The 19,571-nt window shown below is 34.1% G+C and overlaps 4 protein-coding genes across 7 annotated transcripts in view; 3 read left to right on the forward strand and 1 right to left on the reverse strand.

The window, feature by feature from the left end:
* Positions 1-19,571, reverse strand: part of LOC103033981 (gastrula zinc finger protein XlCGF7.1-like) — a 61,861-nt gene that overhangs the window by 8,176 nt on the left and 34,114 nt on the right. The window lies entirely within an intron of this gene.
* LOC125801077 (gastrula zinc finger protein XlCGF49.1-like) lies at positions 70-18,478 on the forward strand. 3 transcript variants are annotated; one of them, XM_049476693.1, is made up of 2 exons: positions 70-527; positions 1,707-2,998. In XM_049476693.1, exon 2 carries the CDS (start codon positions 1,846-1,848, stop codon positions 2,683-2,685), a length of 840 nt encoding a protein of 279 aa, XP_049332650.1. In that variant the 5' UTR covers positions 70-527; positions 1,707-1,845; the 3' UTR covers positions 2,686-2,998. The 3 variants fall into 3 exon arrangements, with proteins under 3 accessions (XP_049332650.1, XP_049332652.1, XP_049332653.1); XM_049476695.1 differs by lacking the exon at positions 1,707-2,998 and adding an exon at positions 16,393-18,478 and having other exon boundaries at positions 88-527; XM_049476696.1 differs by lacking the exons at positions 70-527; positions 1,707-2,998 and adding exons at positions 15,069-15,176; positions 16,393-18,478.
* Positions 4,493-6,604, forward strand: LOC125801074 (zinc finger protein 239-like). The gene is made up of 3 exons (XM_049476670.1): positions 4,493-4,666; positions 4,966-5,687; positions 5,772-6,604. The coding sequence occupies exons 2-3, from the start codon at positions 5,111-5,113 to the stop codon at positions 6,272-6,274; spliced, it is 1,080 nt and encodes a 359-aa protein (XP_049332627.1). The 5' UTR covers positions 4,493-4,666; positions 4,966-5,110; the 3' UTR covers positions 6,275-6,604.
* On the forward strand, positions 8,176-13,550 carry LOC125801075 (zinc finger protein ZFP2-like). Of its 2 annotated transcripts, none has more exons than XM_049476671.1 (3): positions 8,176-8,303; positions 9,770-9,810; positions 9,848-13,550. In XM_049476671.1, the coding sequence occupies exon 3, from the start codon at positions 9,853-9,855 to the stop codon at positions 10,879-10,881; it is 1,029 nt and encodes a 342-aa protein (XP_049332628.1). In that variant the 5' UTR covers positions 8,176-8,303; positions 9,770-9,810; positions 9,848-9,852; the 3' UTR covers positions 10,882-13,550. The 2 variants fall into 2 exon arrangements, with proteins under 2 accessions (XP_049332628.1, XP_049332629.1); XM_049476672.1 differs by having other exon boundaries at positions 8,179-8,230.

Below are 19,571 nucleotides of genomic sequence, written 5' to 3' on the forward strand. Positions count from 1 at the left end.
CTTGGTCAGAAAAGTGAACATGGATGTCCATGTATCTCATTATTTTTTGATAGTAAGTCATTATTTTGAAAGAAAAACATTTTCTTCATAAAAGCAAACACACTTGCTATCTAAAAATAATGACTTAGGATCTCAAAATATTCAGATAGTGTCCCAAAATAATTACTTAGTCTCTCAAAATAATGAGATAGTATCTCAAATTATGACTTGCTATCTTAAAATAATGACTAAGTATCTCAAAATATTCAGATAGAGTGTCAAAATAATTACTTAGTATCTCAAAATAATGAGATAGTATAAAAAAATACGTAGACCCTCACAATAATGATTTCACTGCAGTTCTCCATCCCTCCAGATCAGTAGGTGTCAGTAATGCTCTTGTAGTTGTTCTGCAGCCTCCATAACCTGTAAAGAAGAAGGAGAAGAAGCTGTACAGTAGTGGAGATTCTCTGGTTCTACAGCTGGAGTGTTTTTGGGGGGTTTGGTTCCACATCTCTGGAGGAACAGGATCAGCTGATCTATAGACGGTATGGAGAAGTTCCTCTCTTCAACACGATCTTCTACATTTACTCCTTATAAACTCACAGAAACACATCAACCGGTTGATGATCTTTTCCTAGTTTAGTTTTGATCAACAGTCTGGCTGTGACCCACATGCATCCATATGTTGGGTTTAGGAATCTAATGAGTTTAGATAGATTTACATAAACGGTGTTACATCGGTCGGTGTTATGTCGAGTTGTGCTACCCTGTCAAATCGTGCTACCCTAGTGTATATGTGACGTTAAACGTAAAAACGCAAAAAATAAGCACCCTTAAGGAAATATGCTTCCAACATGATGTTTGGTTAAGCTTTATCTAACTCAGTGTATGAAAAAAATAAAGTAAAAAAATAAAAAAGAGACCTGATTAGATATATTTTTATTTCTGTTATTTTCTTATAATTGCTTATTTTATTAGTTTTTGCTATTTACACTTTTTAGCGCTCAAACAAAGAATAACAAAAAATTGACATTTAAAAAGAAAAATCATAAAAAAAAAAAACGTGGAAATATTACAAACAAAAATGTGAGTCCGCGCAGGCGCACTGGTGGAAAGAAGCATATATCGATGGCTGGCACAACTCGACAGGACACCGGGAGATACTAAACTGCACGCGCTCGGCCCGCATACCCATGGGGCACTGTGTGAACAGAGTCTGAACTGAATTGAACCGAATCGAGGAGCGATTTGAACCAGCGGCTCCGCTAAAATCAGATTAACAAGTTAACAATTAAGATCAGGACTGTATAAACTGTTGAATTTTGGACATGCTCTATAAACACATTCATCACATATTATAATGCATTCATAAGTCATTATAAACATGGCTTTAAATATTTATAAAAAGGCATAACCTATTATAGCAGGGGTGCAGCCCTTGTTCTAGACTGCTTCATACATCAATCATAAATTGATGTATGAATTAAATTTGTCTTAAAAAGAAAATGACGCATTATAGAGTTTTCTGCAGTGTATATTTATTAAATTAAACATTTCTAAAATACTTGCAGAGGGGTATCAGGTTTAGAGAGTTAGTATCATGCTTAACAGCTAGCTGCTAATATTACAAGTTAAGCAACAAAATGGTTAAAAGCAAATAACAGTGAGCAACAAATCAACGCAGCATATTATTTTTTCAGATCTATTTTTTCTTTCTCTTTCAGAATTATTGCTGTCTTTGTTCAAGTCTTTGCCTGCTCATAGTGTCAACTTTCTTACCTGGCTGAAGTTCATCTTTACAAACAATCAAAGAGCACAAGGTACCAGTACCTGCAGATTTAGTTTGCTCCATCTCACAGACAAATGAAGCCAAATCCAGGCATGGAGAAGAAAACTCACCTCTGTTCAGACTGTGGAAAGAGTTTTAATTGGCTGAGTCATCTGAAATTACATCAGCGCATTCACACTGGAGAGAAACCGCATCAGTGCTCAGACTGTGGGAAGAGTTTTAATCGTTTGAATAATCTTAAGAAACACCAGCGCATTCACACTGGAGAGAAACCGTATCACTGCTCAGACTGTGGACAGAGTTTTACTCAAATGATTACTCTCAAAAGACACCAGCGCATTCACACAGGAGAAAAACCGCATCATTGCTCAGACTGTGGAAAGAGTTTTACTGAACTAGATAGTCTCAAAAAACACCAGCGCATTCACACAGGAGAGAGACCCCATCACTGTTTAGACTGTGGGAAGAGTTTTACTCGAATAGGTATTCTTAAGAAACACCAGCGCATTCACACTGGAGAGAAACCGTATTACTGCATAGAGTGTTGGAAGAATTTTAGTGACCTGAGTCAATTTAAAACACACCAGTGCATTCACACCATAGAGAAACCGTATCACTGTTCAGACTGTGGAAAAATGTTTTCTGCACAGACTGGTCTCAACGAACACCGGCGCCTTCACACCGGAGAAAAATTGTGTCACTGCTCAGACTGTGGGAAAATGTTTACTACACAGAGTCATTTGAAAGTACACCGGCGCATTCACACTGGAGAGAAACCATTTTATTGTTCAGACTGTCAGAAAAACTTCAGGTATTCAAATGAACTGAAGAGACACAAGTGCATCAAGGGCAGTCAAGCAGATAAGCAATTAGACTCAATCCATCAGTATGTTGTACAGATTAACACTGAATGATGTTTCATGAATGTGTTATGTTCAGTTAGTTGACCAGATTGAATCATATTTTTGTGGTTTTATTGTATTCTATATATTGCAGTTAAGATAATGTGTTGTAACTCTGGTAACTAAACTAAACTTGTTGTGATTGGTTAACACATTTAAGCATTATATACCGTATTTTATTACTGAAATTGTATTATATTTGCTGTTAGACATTGAAAAATTAGGCTGATTGTACAGACAGTACTGTGTGTTTTTCTGAAGATATGCAGAACTGCTGTTTAAGCCTGACAATAAAACAACAGCACAACCGGCTGATTTCACAACATTTATACGATTTTTGGTCCCTTTATTTCATCAAAACACAACACAGAGCCCAGCTGGGGAGCTGTGTAGGAAGAGAAAGTGTTAAATTCTCAGATTGTCCTGTAGTGTGTGATGTCTTTATTCAGCGCATTCACACAGAAAAAAAAACATATGAATTTTCAGAGTGTGAGAAGAACATCAGTTATTCACATACAGTAAAAAAAAACAAAAAACACAACAGCATTAAAGAAGTCATGGAAATAAGCTGTAACACTCCTTTAACCATCCAAAGTCCTAACCCAGATTGTAAATAAAATTACAAGAAACTATGTTATAGAGGAAAAAACTTGTTTTTTGGAAAAGCATCTGAAGCATTGCTATTTATAGGTATATGTTTGAGTAAAATGATTATTGTTATTGTTCATAGTTTATAGAATAAAATATTTCTCCCAAATTCCAAATAAAAATATTTATTCATTTAGAGCATTTATTTGCATAAAATGAGAAATGGCTGAAATAGACCTGTCAGACCCCAAATAATGCAAAGAAAACAAGTTCATACACATAAAGTTTTAAGAGTTCAGAAATCAATATTTGGTGGAATAACCCTGGTTTTTAATCACAGTTTTCATGCATCTTGGCATGTTCTCCTCCACCAGTCTTACACACTGCTTTTTGATAACTTTATGCCTTTACTCCTGGTGCAAAAATTCAAGCAGTTAATCTTAGTTTAGATTATATTCCAGAAGAAACTCATAATTTTTAAGTGTATATTGATACTGTATATTGATTTTGTGTCCAACAGTTAAACTGAATAAAATGTTTAAATAGAGATCCGCATTGATTTGATGCATTAGTTGATGAAAAAACTTTAACTTTAAATTTAATTTTTTGTTTTTTTCTAAATTTATAACAATGGTTCTTGGACAGGAGGTGCATTTTTTTATTATTATTATTTTTTTCACAATAGAAACAATATATAGAGAAATTTACATTATTGAACATAATGTATTACATCTTAAGGAAGAAGAGAAAAAAGAAACAAAAAAAGCAACAATAGAAAAGAAAAAGGAGCTGGGGAGTACAATATTTATATAGAAAAAAAAACACTAAATTCAGAGCATATATTTACAGTGTTAATAGATTTTTTTTTGAAGAAATTACAGTTTTTATGTATTGTTTAGTTTCACATACAAATTAAAACATTTGCATTTGTGACTGTGAAATTTTGCTTAAATAATAATCAAATTAATAATGTAATATTCTCGTCTTTTATCGTTTTTCTTCTGAATAAGGCCAAACAAAACATTTTTTAAAAGAAAGGGTAAACCCAGTATCAACATTATCAATGATAAATCGAGATAAATCTTTCCAAAATGTATTTGTGTGCGTACATAACCGAAATAAATGAGTTAAGGTTTCTGGGAGCATTTCGCCAAATGAGCAAAGGATTTTAATGAATATTAAACAAGAAAGCCTCCGCCTTGCAGAACTTTTATTTTGACACATTGTTGCCAGATGTAGAACTTGACTTCCGGAACTCTGCAGTAGCAGACGTAAACATTCTGCACAACACCTCGTTTACTTCGGAGATTGTAGCGCTGGAGGGGTTTTGAGGTTTAACGTTAAATTTTGACGTTTATTTTCAACTGCTGATGCATTGGAACAGCGTGATCCGTGCACATCGATTGTAGGTTGATCGGACGTTTTTATTTAACGTTACTTACATTAAATATGTATATATTTTTGTATTATATTATTTTAGGTCTGTTCTAAATTGGGCTTCCAGTGTAGAAAGGGGCATTTAAATAAATAAGCCCACTGTTAACCATAAGATTTTCTACTTTCACAGATAAGGAAATGTACAGTGTTAAAACAGTATAATATATGAATTTAAGTGTCATTTATTGTATAGTGAGATGTAGTGTTTTCACTCCAGTCCACCACTGAAGAATTATTTCTCAGATCTATTTTTTCTTTCTTTTCCAGAATGATTGCCGAATCCTAGTGTCGAATTTCTTACCTCATCTTAACAAACAACCAAACAGGAGATTTCTCAAAGATTGATGTTAAGCCGAGGTTAAGCACAAGGTACCAGTACCTGCAGAATTAGTTTGCTCCATCTCACAGAAAAATGAAGTCAAATCCAGGCATGGAGAAGAAAACTCACCCCTGTTCAGACTGTGGAAAGAGTTTTAATTGGCTGAGTCATCTGAAAGTACATCAGCGCATTCACACTGGAGAGAAACCGCATCAGTGCTCAAACTGTGGGAAGAGTTTTAATTGGCTGAGTCATCTGAAATTACATCAGCGCATTCACACTGGAGAGAAACCGCATCAGTGCTCAGACTGTGGGAAGAGTTATAATCGGTTTTATAATCTCAAGAAACACAAGCGCATTCACACTGGAGAGAAACCGTATCATTGCTCAGACTGTGGAAAGAATTTTAATAGCCTTAGTCTTCTGAACACACACCAGCTCATTCACACTGGAGAGAAACCGCATCAGTGTTCAGATTGTGGGAAGAGTTTTATTCGCTTGACTACTCTCAAGATTCATCAGCGCATTCACACAGGAGAGAAACCATATCATTGCTCAGCCTGTGGACAGAGTTTTACTCAAATAAGCATTCTCACAAAACACCAGCGCATTCACACAGGAGAGAGACCATATCACTGTTCAGACTGTGAAAAGAGTTTTACTCAACTAGGTAGTCTCAAAAAACACCAGCGCATTCACACTGGAGAAAAACCGTATCGCTGTTCAGAGTGTGGGAAGAGTTTTACTCAACTAGGTAATCTCAAGAAACACCAGCGCGTTCACACAGGAGAGAAACCGTATTACTGCTCAGAGTGTTGTAAGAATTTTAATGAACTGAATCAGCTGAAAAAACATCAGTGCTTTCACACCATAGAGAAACCGCATCACTGTTCAGACTGTGGAAAAATGTTTTCTGCACAGACCCGTCTCAACGAACACCGGCGCCTTCACACCGGAGAGAAATTGTGTCACTGCTCAGACTGTGGGAAAATGTTTACTACACAGAGTCATCTTAAAGTACACCGGCGCATTCACACTGGAGAGAAACCGTTTCATTGTTCAGATTGTCAGAAAAACTTCAGGTATTTAAATGTATTGAAGAGACACAAGTGCATTAAGAGCAGTCAAGAAAATAAGCACTTAGACTCAATCAACCAACCCAGGCCCCAAAATGGATACCCAAGTGTGAAAATTATAGTTCTGCGTCGAATCCACAATGTAGCATGTGTTGACCTGTCAATCCCAGTTAATCCTTAAATAAATATCCAACATCCTTCAGTATTTTGTACAGATTATCACTCAGTGATGTGTTATGTTCAGGTAGTTGACCAAATTGAATCATATTTTTGTGGTCTTATTGTATTCTTTGGTAAATATAACAGTTAAGATAATGTGTAATAACTCTGGTAGCTAAACTCATTTGTTGTACTATGAGCAGTTACCTCATTTAAGCACTATATGCATTTCTTTTATTTTAATGTAGTTTTAGTGCACTTGGACAATGTTATTAAACAAGTCTGTAAATGTTAACTGAAATCATAATGTAATAGCTGTTGGACATTGAAAAATAAAGCTGATTTTACAGAACTGCTGTCTGAGCCTGTCAATAAAACGGCACAACCAGCTGATTCCACAATCTAATATTCCTGGTTATTATTATAAATATTATTATTAATATGTTTTTATAGAAAGCAAGTGAAGCACATTTGAAGCAATGTTCACTGTGGCAACATATACTTGTATATATATTAGAATATCATTGAAAATATTTACTTTAGTCAGTAATTCAGTTTAAATGTAGTATATAGATATATTATTATATATTATATAGATGTATTAGACAGAGAGTGACCTATGTTAAGCGTTTATTCCTTTGTTTGTTCTTTTATTGTTTATTTACAAACATCAGTTTCTCAGAAAATTGGAATATTATATAAGACCAATTGGTACTTTTGGCAGTGTGGGCAGTGTGCCAAGTCCTGCTGGAAAATGAAATCTACATCTCCATAAAAATTGTTATCAGCAGAGGGAAGCATGAAGTGCTGTTGGGAAAACACTGCACTGACTGAAGCTGCCTGAGGTCTAGTGTGAAGTTTCCACAATCAGTAATGGTTTTCATTGGCTGTAAGACATAATCATCAACAATAAAAAAAAAAAATAGATCACTCTGTGTGTGATACATCTATGTAATATATGAATTTGACATTTTAAACCGAATCACTGAAATAAAGTAACTTTTCAATGGTATTCTATATATTTTAAAATGTGCTATATTGGTTTTGTGTCAAACAGTAAACCGTATTGAAATTAATTCTAATATTAGAGATCCACATTGATTTGATGCATTAGTTAATGAAAAAATAACTTAGAGTCTAATTTTATTTTTTTAGGTTTTTCATTAGTTTTTTCTACAATTATAACAATGGTTCTTAAACAGGATGGTTCTAGGTATATGTTTGAGTAAAATGAATGTTGTTGTTGTTCGTAGTTTATAGAATAAAACATTTCTCCCACATTCCAAATAAAAATATTGTCATTTAGAGCATTTATTTGCAGAAAATGAGAAATTGCTGAAATAAAAAAGGTTTAGACCTTTCAGACCTTAGATAATGCAAAGAAAACAAGTTCATATTCATAAAGTTCAGAAATCAATATTTGGTGGAATAACCCTGGTTTTAATCACAGTTTTCATGCATCTTGGCATCATGTTCTCCTCCACCAGTCTTACACGCTGCTTTTGGATAAATTTATGCCGCCACTCCTGGCGCAAAAATTCAAGCAGGTTATTTAGTTTGATGGACTGTTATCATCCAACTCTTCTTGATTATATTCCAGATGTTTTCAGCTCATCATTTTTAATTGGTCTCTTATTTTTTTTCAAAAGCTGTATATTGATTTTGTGTCAAACAGTTAAACTAAATTAAATCTTAAAATTAGCGATCCACATTGATTCAATGCATTAGTCAATGAAAAAAAATATAATTTTAATTTTTAGTTTTTTTTAATTTAAAACAATGGTTATTGGACAGGAAGTGTGCTGTTTTTTAATATTTAAAATTAATAATTAAACAAGTAATTCTCCGCCTTGCAAAACTTTTATTTTGACACGTAGTTGCGTAGAACTTAACTTCCGGAGCTCTACAGTAGCAGAGGTAAACATTCTGCACGACACCTCGTTTACTCCGGAGATTCTACAGCTGGAGGGGTTTTGAGGTTTGGACGTTGAATTGAACGTTTATTTTCCATTGATAACGCATTGAAACAGCGTGATCCGTGCTCATCGATTGTACGTTGATTGGACGTTTGTATTTAACTTTACTTACATTAAATATGTATATATTTTTTGTATTCTGTTCTTATAAATCTGTACTGCGTTGGTCTTCCAGTGTAGAATGGGGCATTTGAATAGTAATAAAATTTATTATTATTATTATTATTATTATTATTATTATTATTATTACTATAATATAATATTAGTGTATATTATTGTTTGTGAACAGCACCCTTAACCTAAAAGCTTTAATGTAAGTGTAGAAGTGCTCAAACTAGGGTTGGGCGATATGGCCCTAAAATAATATCACAATATTTTTTGGTATTTTTACGGTAACAATACTCGATAATGAAAAATATTTCAAGATTACACTACTGCAACAAAATAAAAAATAAATTGAATTATTGCATACGATTTGATATGGTACACCTCTTACTGAGATATTAAAAAATAGAATTTTATCAGATTTGTAATAGAAATCAATGATCCAGTATGTCATGATACTAATAATACACTCCAAATATTCAATGTGTTTTCCTATGGTGTCTCTAGTAGTTATATAATTGGGACAATATGAATTTTTCTTTTGCTAAAAACATTAAAAAGTAGTACCCTGATGTGATAATTAGGGGTGGGTGATATGGCACCATATTTTAGGGTATAATATCGTTCGCAATATTCAAAAATGTTGGCGATATTATTGTGTACGGTACAATATGGCTCACCCCTAGCTCAAACATCCAGTGATTCAGTGTCAGAATTCCAACATTAACTGATGCATGTTTGGCAATGTTAAACAAAGGGGTTGTTTTTTTCATCATCAACCTTATAAAATGGAATGCAACCAAAAACACTTTGAAAAGCTTCTAAATATTGAAAAAAAAGATTAAAAATTATACTTCTTTAAAATCTTAGAATTGACCAGCATTGAAAGAAATGCAACAAAGTACATCCAAATAAAATAGTGAAGCACAGGCAGATTTATATATTTTTATAATAGAGAGAGAGAGAGAGAGAGAGAGAGAGAGAGAGAGACTCCAAGACAGTCAATTAGGCACAAAGACAAATTATATAAGATTTGTTTTATTGATGTTCTTTTGACACAGATAGAAGCTTCTGGTGTTACAACAGTAAAACATACTGTATTAACATGATCTAGCAAAAATAGAATACAGTATTAATAGTATAGAATGTAAATGTGCAGTAGTGATAAGTGCAATACAGTACGAACAAACAACTATAGTGAGCACAATTATGCTGTATTATGCTTATTCTGTATTGCATACAGTAAAAAAAAACATATAGAATAGGGCAGCCACAGTATTTCCGCTACATATGTTATATGCAGCTTCAGACAGAATTAATTCATGAATGAGATACAAGTACAGTAGATGTTATGGTAAGATGAAGTGGTCCAGTATGTTTGTTTTATTTGACTTGAGCAGTTAAAATCACATTTATTTTTTCTGTGTTTCTTCCAGAATTAATACCGTCCTATCCCAGTTTTTCTGCTCTTAGTGCTCTTAGTGCTCTATCTCACAGACCAATAAAGCCAAATCCAGACATGGAGAAAACTCACCACTGTTCAGAGTGTGGAAAAAGTTTTAATCAACAGAGTGCGCTTCAAGTACACCGGCGCATTCACACTGGTGAGAAACCGTATCACTGCACAGAGTGTGGGAGGAGTTTTACTCAACAGAGTACACTCCAACAACACCAGCGCATTCACACTGGTGAGAAACCGTATCAATGCTCAGAGTGTGGACGGCAATTTACAAGACAGACTGATCTCATTGCACACCAGCGCATTCACACTGGAGAGAAACCGTATTACTGTCCAGACTGTGGAAAGAGTTTTACTCAACAATGTGTGCTCAAAAGACACCAGCGCATTCACACTGGAGAGAAACTGTATCACTGTTCAGATTGTGGAAAGAGATTTACAATACTGTATCATCTTCAAACACACCAGCGCATTCACACAGGAGAGAAGCCGTATCACTGCTCAGACTGCGGGAAGAGTTTTACTACGCAGAGTACTCTCAAACTGCACCAGCGCATTCACACAGGAGAGAAACCGTATCACTGCTCAGAGTGTGGAAAGAGTTTTACTCAATTGAGTAATTTTATCACACACCAGAGCATCCACGCAGGAGTGAAATTGCATTGCTGCTCAGACTGCGGGAAGAGCTTTAATCGACTGAATAACCTTCTACAGCACCAGCGCATTCACACTGGAAAGAAACCATTTTCCTGCTCAGAGTGTGAACAGAGTTTTAATCGCCAGAGTACTCTCATCACACACCAGCGCATTCACACAGGAGAGAAACCGTATCACTGCTCAGACTGTGGGAGGCAATTTACCAGACAGAGTGATCTCAACACACACCAGCGCATTCACACTGGAGAGAAACTGCATCAATGTTCAGACTGTGGAAAGAGTTTTGTTCAGCTGAGTAATCTCAACACACACCAGCGCATTCACAAAGGAGAGAAACCCTATTACTGTTCAGACTGCAACACAAACTTTATGTATTCAGGTACTTTAAAGAAACACAAGTGCATTAAGATGCCAGATCCTAAAGTAGAGTAAAGAGGCAACTGAACACAACCCCCTGGATAACACCTGGATTTAACTTAGTAAATGATGTGGGGTTGGTTGGTTGATGCTGCAGTTGTTCTGCAGGTTTAGGTTCAGCAACGGTATGTGCTGAAGAAAGAATGAGGTCAGCTGACTACCTGAATATGCTGAATATAGACCAGGTTATTCCATCAATGGATTTTTTTTCCCCTAATGAACACGGACATATTCCAAGAAAATGACAATATCAGGATTCATGGTGCTGGAATTGTGAAAGAGTTCAGGGTTCAGGGAGCATGAGATCATCATTTTCACACATGGATTGAGAGAGAGTTCACCACAGAGTCCAGATCTTAACCTCTGAGAATCTTTGGGATGTGCTGGATGGAGAAGAGCTGCTTTGTGCAGCGGTCAGACTCTACCATCATCAATGCTGCTGCAAGATCTGGATTTAACTAAATCTTGTGACATTGCAGAAGCTCAAATCGAAGCTTAAAGGGGTCCAACGAAATATTAGAGTGTGTGACCTTTTTTTGGTGGCCAGGAAGTGTATCTTACTATTGTGTTACAAATGTGTATCTTTAAATATTGTTTACGCAATAAATTTGTGATTATAAGAGGACAAGAAAATACGATCTGTTTGGTTATAAAAACTCAGCGAGTTAAAATAGTTCCATTGCTGCTCTGTTTGTAGCTGTGCTGTTTGGCTTGTTAGTGCTGCATCGTTGCTAGGTTACTTGTAAGTGGTGGAGTAATACATGGAGAGCTTTGGTTACAGTGTATTACCGGCTGATAACGGCACTCGTAGAATGCCTCTCATCCAATCACACTGCAGGGTCGGAACTAACTGTGGTATAATTGATCTTTTAATACTTAACCTTTTTGGATGTTGTCCTGTATTATGTGGTGTCCATAATCAGCACATTCACACAGGAAAGAAACCATATCACTTAAAATGATCAAATTTGTTTTAAATCTTAAGAACTATAACATTTTCTCTTTTTTATTTATTTACATTTTGGTGCAGGTTCTTCAGATTTTGTTGAAGTCTAAATTGTTGGTATGTGATATTTTTAATTCCGAATTCTATGAAAAGAGAATACATGTAGTAGGGGCCTTTTAAATTTATTGCATATTGATTTGTGGTGTCTATTGATTTAAAAGAAACTTGTTTTTCTTAAGATGCAAGTTTTTACAGTGGCTATTTTAATGTAAATGGGAAATAAAAAAACTGTATGCAATTTCCACATACCACCACACTGCTAGAGTCGCTGCGTAGAACAGAAGTCTTGTGTAGAACAGCACCACCAAGGAAGCAGATACAGCTCGCTAGCTAACACTAGCCAGTTAGCGTAACAAGCTAATACACTGGAGTGAGGGTAGCTCAGCTCCATGTAGACAAACGTTCATCTCACTCTGTCCTGCCTTGAGAAAAAAAGTGAGGACAGCACTTTATCTGAGGAGCTCCTGCTGCTGTTCCTCACTGTATAAGTGATTTGGTCTGAATTAAAATAGAAAAACATCAGCAAACAGCAATTATTCTCTGAGAAAAGTTCTTCTCTTCCCTAAAACGAGTTCAGAATTGGTCATGAGTACAGAATCATTTATTCAGCACAAGAGATAAAACTCCCTTAAACTCTGGATACGAGGTGCAAACAAACGTCAAGAGCAGTAACTATGAACTTTTTAAATATACTAATACTGTAGCTTAAAGGATCATTTGTGATGCACACTGATTTTTTTTTATTCATTTGTTAACTGGAGAAAGAAGAAAAATGTGGCTGATTTTAATACTTTAATGCCTCCAATGGCTTGTAAATTATATATATATATATAGATATATATAAATATGAGACTTGTCTTAAAAATATCTCTTTGAATACTTACATTTTGGGGATTTTAGGACTATTCATAGTGTTTATGGAACTATTTAAAATATTTAGTTTTAAAAAGGAAGTTGTTAAAGGCATATCTCTCTAAGTTCTATTTTTAAAGCTGTTTTTCTGATAATAAAGTGATTTCTTCATATATTGTGTAATTTTGAGAGACAAAGTAAACCCAATACTAATCAAAGCTTTAAATTAAACTGTAAAAAGAAATGCAGGTATTCACAAACAGTAAAGAACAAACACAAGTCCACTAAAAGCAGTCATAGAAATAAGCAGGAACACTCATTTAACCATGCAAAGATTGTTGTTATAGAGGGAAAAAACTTGGAAAGTATCGGAAGCATTTTTATTTTTCAAATTGGATTGTTGCCTGGTAAACATCAGGTCTAAACAAAGGCTGATACAGGAAAATGCCCCTCCAAACCCAGATCCTAAGGCAGAGTGAAAGGAAAATTGAAGACAAGCCCTCAACACTCTTGCTATTTTTTATTTAGCAAATTTAAATGTGTCAAATTCATTAAAAACCAAGGAGTGAGCTGTGTATCATGTTCTAAGATGCTTTAAAGACATCATAGGTGTGTGGATATCTTGAATTGCTATATATTGAATGATAAGTCAATGTATTGTTGATGACTCCATGAGTGCATTTTATTTATGTGTGCTAAATAGATTGATTATATAACTAGAACAATGCCAACAATGCTGTGTCGTCATTCTGATTTTAGGTAGATCCAACTATAACGTCTTGTATGTATTGTTTGTAAACTATAATTAAACTACATTTTACATTAATGCTGTGTATATTGTTTGTATTCTATTATTTTAGCTTGTACTGTGTTGCTTGTACTGCAGTTTAGAAACCTGTATTTACTTGTATTAATACTAAAAAGTTTAGCTTTGAGGTTTTAGTCATTTATATTGAATATTCACTCATTGGCTCTTTCATAAAGGGAGTAAACAGGGTAAACTTTACTAGTTAAGCGTTCAGTTCTGCACTTCAGCTCCTCTCGGATCTGAAGGAATACAAAATGAGTTTTAGTGTGCAGTGATAAAACGACAAATGACACAAAGATTATCACAGTATCTTTATAATGTGCATTTTTTAGTTGAAGATATTTTTGAATGGACAAAAACAGCGTCACAGTTGTGTGTGAGGGGGGTTCTAGCCAATGGGGATTAAGTTCTGTTGTCATCAAGCTGTGTCTCTGCTCACGCAGCTAAAAAAAAAAGCAACTGCAAGATTATAATAATAATAATAATAGTGATAATAATAAAAAAAAAGTAGTAGTAATAATAATCAATCAATCAACCTTTATTTTTACTTGGGAAGAAACATTGAGGCTGACCCATTAATTTAATAATTTAATTTAATAATTAGAAATAAAATAGTAAAAAAAATAAATAAAAGAAGAACGCATTTTAAATCAACATTTAATAAAAATATATATGTAAAACAGAAAATTCTAAAATACCATAAAAAAAACAAATTTGACATAAAAATAAAAAAAAATTATAAAATATAAAATAAGTAAATAGATAGTAGTAAAAGTAAAGTAAAATATAAAAAATGATAAGTGATTAAATGAATAATAGAACTAAGAACAAGAATGAAAATACAAAACATTAAAATTAAATAAAAAATAAAAGTAATAATAAATAAACAAAAAATGGATAAAATAAATAAAAAATAAACAAATATATAAATAATATAAGAAAAAAGATAAACTGATAAAACAGTCATTTAAAACAGTCACATGTTTTAAATAATGATAATAGTAGTAATAATAGTAGTAGTAGTAATAATAATAGTAATACTAGTAATAGTAATAATAATACTAGTAATAGTATTAATAGTAACAATAATAATAGTAGTAATAATAGTGATAATAAAAATAGTAGTAATAATAATGATAACAGTAGCAATAATAATAGTAGTAATAATAGTAAAAATAATATTAGCAATAACAATCGTCATAATAGTAGTAGTAATAATAATAGTAATACTAGTAATAGTAATAATAATAGTAGTAATAATACTAATAATAATTGTAATAATAAGGATCATAAAAGTAATAATAATAGTAGTAATAGATAAATGCTAAATATATTTTTGGGGTTATGACTTTATAATTTCTTTTCTCAAGTTGTTGCTAAACATATATATATATATATATATTTTTTTTTTTCCATGAGTTTGTTCATTTGTACATTTTTCACTAATTAATACAATTATTAAGCATTTGCTCAATTGCTCGAAGTAAAAACATTTATTTCTGACTCTGGATCGCCATCTGCTGGTCTAACAAACCAGGAAGAGATTCTCTAGTGGGTGAAGAGTCTCTGGTTCTACAGCTGGAGTGTTTTTGGGGGGGTTGGTTCCACATCTCTGGAGGAACAGGATCAGCTAATCTATAGAAGGTATGGAGAAGTTCCTCTCTTCAACACGATCTTCTACATTTACTCCTAGATGCAGCGTTTAAACTGTCCGCCATACTGGTGCGGTCAGCTCTGGCCTGTAAACAAATATACAGTTACAGGGTTTAGCTGCAGTTTTTCTCCTTAAAATGACCAATAACATTCATATTTCTCACCAGATACGAATGAGTTGGGTTTATATCAAGGGATTTTGATCTACATCAATAAAAAACAGGGATTTACTACAGTTACTGCTACAGAGGGGACTGTGTATCACTGTTAGCTTTAAGCTAACTTGGTTGAAATCCACGTCAAATCCGAATATCGATTATACTACTGATATACTAGTGAAACACATATATTATATACATGTATTAAACACACAGAGTGAGCTATTTTTAGCTTTTATTTCTTTTATTGATTATGATTATGGCTTACAGCCAATGAAAACCCAAAAATCAGTGTCTCAGAAAATTTGAATATTATATAAGACCAATTGATACGTTTGGCAGTGTGCCAAGTCCTGCTGGAAAATAAAATCTGCATCTCAATACAATTTGTTTTCAGCAGAGGGAAGCTGTAAGATATGAAGTGCTGTAAGATTTTGTGGGAAAACAAAACTGCACTGACTTTAGACTTGATAATAAAACACAGTGGATCAACACCAGCAGATATCAGACATGTCTCTCCAAACCATCACTGATCATCAGTAAATTTTACATTTCATTTATAAATCAAGGGAGCAGAGTCTGGAGGAAGAGTGGAGAGATACACAGTCCAAGCTGCTCCAGGTCTAGTGTGAAGTTTCCACCAATCAGTGATGGTTTGCAGAGACATGTCGTCTGCTGGTTTTGATCAGCAGGTGATCCAAAAAGAGTGAATAAATGTACCCCTCTGTGTCTGGCATTTAAAGCATAGGTCCAAACTATCTGGGTATATCTTTTGTAATCATTCTGGTGTTAAGTGGATTCTATGCATAAACTTAAATTTAAGTTTATTAAGTCCCATAAGTTCTGATCCAAGTCCATTTTCAGATCTCTCCCAAATAGCTTATAAGTTTATCAAAGAAGATTCGTTAGACAATGTAAATGATTTTTTAAATGGTGAATATGTCCCAGTAGTTTTGTCAATGTAGTGTAACTGCCTTTAGTAATTATCAGCAAGGAAACAACATGCTTTTGTTGCATTATGCTTTTCCATTTTTCTTTGTCTGTTCCAGAAATGAAGATGTTCCAAGTCTTCTTCTGCTCCTAGTGTCTGATATCCCCACTGGCTGAAGTTCATCTCCAAAAACAACAAAGAGATTTTACAAAGATCAGTGTTAAACAGTGTTAAAGGCATGTAGAAGAAGCTGCAGTATATATTTGTTTGCTATATCTCACAGACAAATGTGGCAAAGTCCAGGCAAAGAGAAAACTCACCACTGCTTAGACTGTGGGAGGAGTTTTACTGAGCAGAGTTCTCTCAAAAAACACCAGCACATTCACACTGGAGAGAAACCGTATCAATGTTCAGTCTGCGGGAAGAGTTTTAATCAACAGGGTAATCTCAAAAGACACTTGCGCATTCACACTGGAGAAAAACTGCATCACTGCCCGGAGTGTGGGAAGAGTTTTACTACTCAGAGTCATCTCACCGCACACCAGCGCATTCACACTGGAGAGAAACCGTATCAATGTCCAGAGTGTGGGAAGAATTTCACTACGCTGAGTGAACTCAAAACACACCGGCGTATTCATTCAGGAGAGAAACCGTTTCACTGCCCGGAGTGCGGAAAGTGTTTTACTAGACAGAGTGATCTCAACACACACCAGCGCATTCACACTGGAGAGAAACCACATTACTGTTCAGACTGCGGGAAGAGTTTCAATCAACTGAATCATCTCCAGCGACACCAGCGCATTCACACTGGAAAGAAACCGTATCAGTGTTCAGAGTGTGTGAAGAGCTTTACTACACAGGGTGATTTGACGAAACACGAGCGCATTCACACTGGAGAGAAACCGTATTTCTGTTCAGAGTGTGGAAAGAATTTTAGTCAACTGGGCAATCTCCAACGACACCAGCGCATTCACACTGGAGAGAAACCGTATCAGTGTTTAGACTGTGAGAGGAGCTTCATGCATGTAGGTACATTAAAAAAACATAAATGCTGTAAGAGCAGTAACGTAAATATGCAATAAAATTCCACCAAAGTGTGTATATATATATTTTTTTTTTCTCTCTAGAATTTATTGCTAGGCTGAAACCATGCATCTGATCAAGGGGCTGTGTACCATCACACAATCCAACCAAATTTCTACAGGTGTCAATAAAATCAAAACAGTAAGAGGTGCTAATTATATTAATTATTATAATATTAAGTAGAAGAATTGTATAAATCAGAAAAACATATGATTGTGATTAGACTTATTAGACACTGCAGACCTAGCCTTATTGATATATTTGATCTATTTCTATGTACAGGGTTTGTACGGTCATGAAAAAAATGAAAAATCATGGAATTTGAAAATGGATAAGTTTGGGATCAAATAAAAAAATACCCAGACAGTTTTGGAAAAGTTATGGAAATTTGGTCTACAAATCTAAAAATGTTTCCGTTTGTCGATGGAAAAGAACTATTTTGAGCTACAAATACATCAGCTCAGAGTTAATTCAGTAATTTAGCCCTACACAATAGAGCTCTCAGGATCTGACACACATTTTATTGTTAAAGATTGTGTGTCGGATTCATTTTAAACTTACTATAATCAATTTTGATTATAGTTTTAGTTGATTTTTGGTTTTACTGTCCATGTCTGCACTGGTTGTATGGTCATGAAATTTTACCTTAAAGGCATGGGAAAAAATGAACATTTATTGGTTAAAAAGAATATGAACCCTGTATGTAGTTGCTTGTATGAAGTACTCGTATACTTTTAAAATTATTCACAGAAGTATGGATTTCTGTCATTGTAATAAAATTCAATTCAGTTTTATTTATGTTGCACTTTTTACAACAAAAGTTGTAAAGAAAAAAGAGAAAAACTCCCTTACATTAAGAGGAAGAAACCTTAAAAGGAACCAAGACTCAGTCAGAGGAAACCCATCCCCCTTGGGTCGACAGAAGAGAAGTGACAAATTTGTTCATTTTATTCACATATAATTTGTATAAAGGTATAATTGCTTTGATCTCGTCTGTGTTAGTTTAGGAGAGGGGACACCCAAGGGTGCTCTCAACCCCTTACTTTGTTTTAAGTTCTATTTTTCCTTTTATATGTTGTGAATGGGACATTCTGTTTATTAAAAAATCTACTCTTATTTTACTGCATTTTGTTACTCTTGTCTTTTTGTGTGTATCTGTATGCTGAAACAAGTAAAAATGTGATATCTAAACTTGGACTCATCCATGGTCATCTTTTACATTTTTACAGTTTAGCAGTCATTTGTTAGTTTCTAGGTTGATCTTAGTTTACGTTTACATTGCAAGCAATATTACTCAAATCTGATATTTTGCTCAAATCAGATTTGGCTATCTTGGCGGTTCACATTCACAAATGTAAGTGATCTGTATCTGTGTGTAATGTGAACGAATCTGTCCCTGAAAAAATCAGAATCGAGTCATTTTAGCCTGGTAATGTAAACGTAGCCTAAATGGAGTAATTATAAATTGACTAATCAAATTTACATTTCCGTGAAAGATATTTTAAATTGTTTAGGATATATATATATATTTTAAAATATTTAAATTTAAATCATAAATATCTTAATTAAAGGTTGGGACTACGCAAATCTACTTTCGGTATATCTTGAATTTATGACTAGTAGAAATTCCTAGAAAATATCTCTGAATAAAATACAGATATTTCAGCTAGATGCTGTTTTTATTTCAGACATGTTTAATATATATTAATATATATATATATTTTTTTTTTAAACAGAATTCGCTTCACAGCCAGTTTATTTTGGCATGGTTTAGCCGGGGTGCTCTATTGGGTTCTACCCAGTGATATACTGTGACCAGATGTCACAATATAAAAACATTGTTTTTATATTTTTATACATATATAGCTCTGGAAAATAAGAGACCACTTAAAAATTATGAGTTTCTTTTATTTTACCAAACTGAAAACCTCTGAAATATAATCAAGAGGAAGATGGATGATCACAAGCCATCAAACCACCAAACTGAACTGCTTGAATTTTTGCACCAGGAGTAAAGCAGCATAAAGTTATCCAAAAGCAGTGTGTAAGACTGGTGGAGGAGAACATGATGCCAAGATGCATGAAAACTGTGATTTCTGATCTCTTAAAACTTGATGAATATGAACTTGTTTTCTTTGCATTATTTAAGGTCTGGAAGCTCTGCATCTGTTTTATAAATGCTCTAAATGACAATATCTTTATTAGTTTATAGAA

This window comes from Astyanax mexicanus, chromosome 4 (assembly GCF_023375975.1).
Source record: "Astyanax mexicanus isolate ESR-SI-001 chromosome 4, AstMex3_surface, whole genome shotgun sequence".
In the NCBI taxonomy this organism is placed as follows: Eukaryota; Metazoa; Chordata; class Actinopteri; order Characiformes; family Acestrorhamphidae; genus Astyanax; species Astyanax mexicanus.

Coding starts and splice junctions, on each gene's coding strand:
- LOC125801077 (XM_049476693.1), top strand. CDS start 1,846: ATGAAGCCAAATCCAGGCATGGAGAAGAAAACTCACCTCTGTTCAGAC.
- LOC125801074 (XM_049476670.1), top strand. CDS start 5,111: ATGAAGTCAAATCCAGGCATGGAGAAGAAAACTCACCCCTGTTCAGAC. Junction 5,688..5,771: donor AAAGAGTTTTACTCAACTAG/GTAGTCTCAAAA, acceptor TTACTCAACTAG/GTAATCTCAAGAAACACCAG.
- LOC125801075 (XM_049476671.1), top strand. CDS start 9,853: ATGGAGAAAACTCACCACTGTTCAGAGTGTGGAAAAAGTTTTAATCAA.